We start from the raw sequence: 6,582 nt of genomic DNA on the forward strand, positions 1-6,582 counted from the left end.
GCGCTGAGCTGGCGCGCAAGCCCCTGGCCATGTCCGAGGCCGAGGCCTGCGCCACCCTGGGCATCAGCGCCGCGGCCGCGGGGCCGGACGGCGTCGTGTCGGAGGAAGAGATGCGCCGGGCCTACCGCTCACTGGCGCGCAGGTGGGCGCGCTGCTCCTGAATCGGCGTAGTGTGATGTCAGGGGAAAGACTCGTGGTGTGCTTGTGGCCGGCTGGCCGGCCTGCTGGGCTGGTGGACGATTCATGTTGAGATGTGGTTTCTGCCCTTGCATGGATGCCACGCAAGCTCCCGCCCTCTTGCAAAGCCCTGACGCCTAATGAGCCATCAGTCGCTGAACCTCGCGTCAACCGCGTCCCTTCCAGCCTGGCGGTCCAAACCCCCTGCCAACCCATCCCCCTCGATTGCGACCCCACCCTCAAAACCCTGAAACACCCAAATGTCGCATGCGCCAGGTACCACCCCGACAAGAACCCCAGTCCCGAGGCCCGTGCCAAGTTCCTGGCCGTCCAAAAGGCCTACGAGCGCCTGCAGGCCGGCGCCGCCGGCGGCCAGGGCCCGCAGCCGTGGCGGGTGCAGCTGATGCTGCGGGCGCAGTGCATCCTGTACGCGCGCTACCCGGAGGTCCTCGGGCCCTTCAAGTACGCGGGGTACCCCTTGCTGCTGGAGGTCCTGCGGCAGCAGGGCGCGGGCGAGGGGCCGGACGGCGGTGGCGCCGCCGCGGGCGCGGGCGCGGCGGCGGCTGCGAGCGGGGCGCGGCCGGATGCGGAGGAACACGCGGATGGCGGGCAGCAGCAGCAGCAGCAGCAGCAGCAGCAGCAGCAGCAGCAGCAGCAGCAGCAGCAGCACGAGCGCCACTTCCTCAAGGGCGAGAGCACGGGGCTGGTGCGGGCCGCGGTCGAGCTGTGCTGGCTGACCTGCGTGGCCTCAGCCCTCAACGCCGAGGAGCTGCTGCGCTGCGGCGGCGCCGCCGTCCTCGCGGGCCTCCTGTCGCGCTGCGTCGGCGTCATGCCGCCCGACGCGGCGCCGACGAGCGCCGAGGCGGAGATAGCGACGCACGCGCTGCGCACGCTGGCCGGGCTCGCGGCCGTCGAGGCGGCGCGGAGGGAGCTGGCGGGGCCGGGGTACCGGCAGGTGCTCGCGGATGCGGTGCGGTGCTGCGCGCTGGAGCGCGCGCACGGCGCGGTGGAGGGGGCGCTGGTGCTGGTGGCGCAGCTGGCGGCGTCGCCGGCGCTGCAGGTGACAAGGGCCGCGCGGTGGTGCGAGCAAGCCTGGCTGGGCGGTGGGGACGCCTGCTTGCTGCCATGCTGGACGCGGACCTGAAAAGCTGCGTACTCTTCGAAGGCAGTGCTGCCGCGGCCACCAGCTCTTGATGCACCCCCGCAACATGGGCGCCCGCGCCGCGCCGCGCAGCTGGCGCTGCTTGAGGCCGGCGCGCTGGGCTACGTGGTGCCGCTGCTGCTGGGCTACGACTCGACGCTCGCGCCAGAGGCGGCGGCGCGCCTGGTGCTGCCGTTTGGGCCTGGCGCGGGGCCGGAGCAGGCGAGCGGGCGGCGGCGGGCGGGAGCGCTGCGTGCACGCTCACCTGACTGCGGTCGTCGAGCGTCCGTTAAAGCCAGCTCCAGCTGTGACCATTCATTTGAACAAGTGCGCCATGGCAGCAGCATGAAATCCTCAACTTGCCGCTCTCACATGCCATTGGCTAACAGACCTGCCAGCTGATTAGTGCCTCTGTACTCCCAACCCTCACTGCAGGTCCGCGCGGCGCTGGCGACGCCGCTGATGCGCGCCAACCTGCAGGAGGCGCGCAGCCAGCAGGCCCTGCTCGCGGCGCGTGCCCTGGCGCGGCTGGCAGGTGCGGGCGTGCTGCGGGCATCTGACAGGGGAGGTGGCGCCGCCGCATTGCATATGCTCGGCCAGTGCTGCCAGCATGCGCGATCGAGTTGGTGTGGCATCCTCTGGCAGATCTACCCTTGAAGTGCTTTCTCAATCGCCTGCGGTGACAAGGTTGCTCTGCTGCCCAGTTGGCCGTTCACAGCCTCACCTGCCCGCACCCCCGCAGGCATGCTGCCGGAGCCGCACCGCACGCCCACCTGCTCCCCCGCGCTGCTTGCGCTGCGCGCGCTGCTCACCGAGTCGCTGGCGGCGCGGCTGGCGGCGCCCGAGCCACAGCCGCTGCTGGCCATCCTGGGGTCGTCCAGTGTTGAGACGGCCCACGTGATCTGGAACAACTCGATGAGAGAAGAATTGCTTAAGGTGCTGGCGTGTTGGGGGGAACCGTGCTTGTGCATGCATGAAGTGCATGTGTACCTGCATGCATGCGTGCATGCGTGCATGCGTGCATGCGTGCATGCGTGCATGCGTGCATGCGTGCATGCGTGCAGCATGCAGTTTGTTCGAGCATGCGGGTATTGCTTGCGCACGGTGCATGCGAGCATGCGTTCAGGCGAGCATACATGCATGCGTAAGCGTCAATGTTGACCGTTGACTGCAGCTTGGCCCAAACGCCCGAGGCATCATAATACTCTCCTGTCCCTTCACCCACTGCCACACATCCCTCAACTTAAGCTCCTCATCCCAAGCACCAACCACCACCATCCTACTGTCGCTCCTCTGCAGGCTCTCCAGCAGCAGCGCGAGCGCGGCGCAGACGCAGCGGCGCTGCAGGGCTTCAAATTCTCAGGGCTGGCCGGGGAGCTGCAGGTCGGGGGCGTGTTCGTGCGCGTGTTCAACCAGCGCGCACGGCTGGGCGCCGCCTCGCCAGCCGCTGGGGCGCCGGCGGGCGGCGGCGCGGCGACGGGGGGGGCGGCTTCGGCGGGCGGCGGCGGGGCGGCGGCGGCGGCGGTTCCAGCAGACCCGGCCGGGTTCTGCAAGGTGGGTCGTTGTGCTGAGCTGCGCTGCATGGGGTGTACGTCATGGTGCATTGTCATCACGCCAGCATCCACACCTGCTTTTCCCACACATGTGTGCTCACGAGTCCTACCAACTTTGGAGGAGATGCGAAGCAGCATGAGAGCGAATCGTGTGAAACAAATCGGAATGCATACGCTTGCCAAGCCCATGCATGCTCCCAGCAGTAAATTGAGCACATGGTCCCTGGATCACCCAACCCCTGCCCCCTCCATGATTTTGAATCCTCCTCCTCCAACCAATTAAGGCCCTGGTCAAGTTCCTGTACGAGCGGCTGGTGGAGAGGGCCTTCCGGGGCACAGAGCTGCACTGGGTGTCGCGCAAGGAGCGCGCCGCGGCGCTCGACGTGCTCACCGCGCTGGCCGCGCTGCTGCAGCAGGAGCCGCGCCTGCTGGGACTGCTCACCTCCAAATCAGCGCTGTCCCCCGTCGTCGCGGCGCTCGCGCCGGCCGCTCTGCTGGGCGGCGCAGCAAAGCCCCTTTCGCCAGGTGCAGCCGGGGCCGCCGCGCAGGCAGCACCCGCGGCATCCGACGCCGAGGCGATGGCGGCGGCAACGGGCGACGACGTGGCCTCCCAGGCGGCGGACGCCGAGGCGCTCGCGGCTGGCGCGCTGTCACTGCTCGCCTTCGCGACACAGAGCGCCCAGCTGACGGCGGCGCTGATCGACGAGTCGTTTGTCCGCACCCTGCTGTGGCTCGCGCACGCGCCACCCTCGCCGCGCGTGCTAGCCGGCGCGCTGGGCCTGCTGCGTGCGCTGAGCGCGCACCCGGCGGTGGCGCTGGTCTGCGGGTACCAAGGGGGCGCCGTGCTGCTGCTGGACGTGCTGCTGCACCCGCCTGGCGCGCCCTGGCCCTTCCTGGCCGGAGCCGGGCCTGCCACGCCCGCGGACGAGGACGGCGCGCGGGGCGCGGCGGCGGCGGCGCTGCAGCGCGTGATGGCGGACGCGACTAATGGGACGCGGACGCGCCTGGTGCTGGAGCAGCTGCTGCCGCCGGGGCTGGTGGCGGGGATTGCAGAGGGGCCGCCAGAGGCCGTGCTGCGCATGCTGGCGCAGGTGGGTTGCAACTGAACAGGGCGGCTGGTGCCTAGGGCATTCGCTGCTGGGCACTGGGTTGACTCTGGAGCTTCACTAGCCTTGTTTACATGGGAGTCTGGCCAAGCGCCCTGGTGGCTTCCCGCTGGAAATCAAACAGGCACACTTTTGATCAGCTGGTCTTCACGGCACGGCAGCAACTGCGAACGTCTCACCGCCACATGTGTCGCGCTGCTGTCTCACCACCACCCCAGGACGTGGAGACCCCAGAGTCGCTGTGGGACCGCCGGATGGCGTCGGAGGCCGCCGCAGAGGCGGCCGCCCTCGCCGCCGCCGCCCGCGCGCAGCATGCGGCCGGCAAGCCCGAGTGGGCGCCGCCGCCCGGCTACCGGCTGCGGTACGGCCGGCTGCGGGGCGAGCTGTTTGTGGGGGGCGTGTACGTGCGGCTGTTCCTGAAGAGCCCGCGGTTTGCAGTGCGGGACCCCGTAAAGTTCGGGGAGGCGTTGGCGGAGCGCTACTTGCAGGAGCTCTCCACAGCGGCAGACGCGCGCGCTGTCACTGGTGCCGCCGGCGCCACAAGCGACGCGGCGGAGGCAGCGGCGGGGTCGGCGCTGCTGCTGTCTGCGGCGGCAGTGGCGCTGCTGCGGGGCCACGGGCTGCTGTGTGACCACCTGGCTCAGTTGGGCTACACCAGCAGGCTCCTTGGCTTCCTCGCACGCCGCGCCCCTTTGGCAGCGGCGGCCGCCACGCCAGGCGCGCAGCAGCACCAGCAGCAGCAGCAGCAGCAGCAGCAGGCGACAACCGCGGCCCCTGACGAGCTCGGCGGCAGCGCGCTGCGCCTGCTGCACCAGCTGGCGTCGAGCGCAGGGGCGTCTGAGGCGCTCGCGACCGCCACGGCAGCGCCCTGCGTGCCGACGCTGATGGCAGCGATGGCGTGGGGGCCCGGCGCGAGCGTCCTTGCACTGGAGACGATAAAGCGTGCACTCGTGCCTGGCAACCGGCAGCGCGACACGTTGGTTGCACAGGCGCTGCAGGCGCAGCTTCCGGCGCGGCTGCTGCAGCTGCTGGACTGGAGGAGCGGGAGCGGGCCACCGGCCGCATCGCAGCAGCGGGAAGTGGGGTCCCCGCTTATGAGCGAGCAGGGCAGCCAACAGCAGCAGCAGCAGCAACAGCAGCAGCAGCAGGCGGGGGAGGCGCAGGAGGCGGCGGTGCAGCGTGCACTGGCGGTGGATGTCCTGCGGCTGCTGTCAGAGGAGGAGGGCGCCTACTCCGCACAGGCGGCCGCGCTGCTGGCCCGCAGCGAGGTGTGGGGTGCGTACCGTGGGCAGCGACACGACATGTTCCTGCCCAGCGGCGCCACGGACGACAGCGGCGTGGCGGGGCTGCTGACGGCAGGAGAGACGGCGCGGTTTGCACTGCCAGCGCCGGAGGCGCTCACGCCGGCAGGCGGTGGTGAGGGGTGACGAGCCGGCAGGCGCTCAATGAGACCATTTCGGTAATCATGATCCGCCTCTTATTGCGATGATGGCCTTGTGAGGCTAATACCATGCCCAGCAGGGGTGATGTTGTCAGCGGCAACGGTTGGCACTGACGGCAGCAGAACAGCAGCAGCAGCAGCAGCAGCACCAGCACCAGCACCCCTGCGATGCGTGTCAGCCCCTGTAGCATGCCAGATATCAAAGCCAGCATTTCAGTAGCGTGTATAAAGCCTCTGAGACTCGCAAGTTGTGTGCGGCAACGTGCCCCTTGTGCACTCCTAACGCGCAGCGCCTGCTGCTGCTGCAGTCAGCACAGGTCAAACCCCAGCTTCCCCAGCTCAGCCCCAGAGCAATCATGCACATCAAAAGGCGTGATGAGAGCTGTGTGGGTTGCAGCTGCTGCACCCACTCGGGGCCAAGTTCCCTGCTCGCAGTAACGGACGTCAGCCGGGCGGTCGAAAATCGCGGATTTAAAAGCACACACACTTGCCACAATCGATCATTCCCAATTATTTCCCATCAGCATCAAGACTTCTCTTCCGAGCCTACAAGCAACTACCTACCCTTCTCTCCACCGTGCGACAACGCTGCTTGTCTGCTCGCCAGTGCCCTGGCGCCACCCCCCACAAAGCCCTCCCTCCAAGCGCGCCCGTCTCCAAGCTACGCCCAGCCCGCACAAGACGTTCGGACTCTGCGGTCGGTCCTTAAACTGACCCAGTGCCGCTTCGGCACGCCGCGGCGGCTTCGGCTGCTTGCAGTGGTCCCCTTGCTGCCATTGGTTTCCGACCACTTGGGGTTTCGGCAAGGAATGACGACGTGCACGCTGTGCTGTCACGGGTCTTGCGTCGACCCCTCTAAACAAGTGCCTTTGCGGCACGCCGCGGCAGCTTTGGCTGCTTGCAGTGGCATCCCTTCACACCGAGTGGTCGACGCAAGGCCGGTCGAGATTGTGCAAGGGAAACAGTCAAGAGCAATCAGAGCACCCAACCTAGTGGGCGGTGCTATTATTTTGGGGCCCAATTTGCAGCGCACCTCCTCGCGGTGGGCCCTGGCACGGCGGCGGGCCTCACCCATGCCCGTCTGCCAACCAAGATGCTGCTGTTTGTGTGTGTGTGTGTGTGTGTGTGTGTGTGTGTGTGTGTGTGTGTGTGTGTGTGTGTGTG

The 6,582-nt window shown here is 68.4% G+C and overlaps 1 protein-coding gene across 1 annotated transcript; it reads left to right on the top strand.

Moving 5' to 3' along the window:
- Positions 1–29: 29 nt before the first annotated feature.
- On the top strand, positions 30–5,404 carry MNEG_5610 (hypothetical protein; the record flags this gene model as incomplete). The annotated part of the gene is made up of 8 exons (XM_014045912.1): positions 30–142; positions 454–1,237; positions 1,412–1,504; positions 1,754–1,853; positions 2,061–2,254; positions 2,618–2,872; positions 3,156–3,962; positions 4,196–5,404. 8 exons carry the CDS (start codon positions 30–32, stop codon positions 5,402–5,404), a joined length of 3,555 nt encoding a protein of 1,184 aa, XP_013901366.1.
- Between the last annotated feature and the right edge of the window lie 1,178 nt (positions 5,405–6,582).

This window comes from Monoraphidium neglectum, assembly GCF_000611645.1.
Source record: "Monoraphidium neglectum strain SAG 48.87 unplaced genomic scaffold scaffold00850, whole genome shotgun sequence".
In the NCBI taxonomy this organism is placed as follows: domain Eukaryota; kingdom Viridiplantae; phylum Chlorophyta; class Chlorophyceae; order Sphaeropleales; family Selenastraceae; genus Monoraphidium; species Monoraphidium neglectum.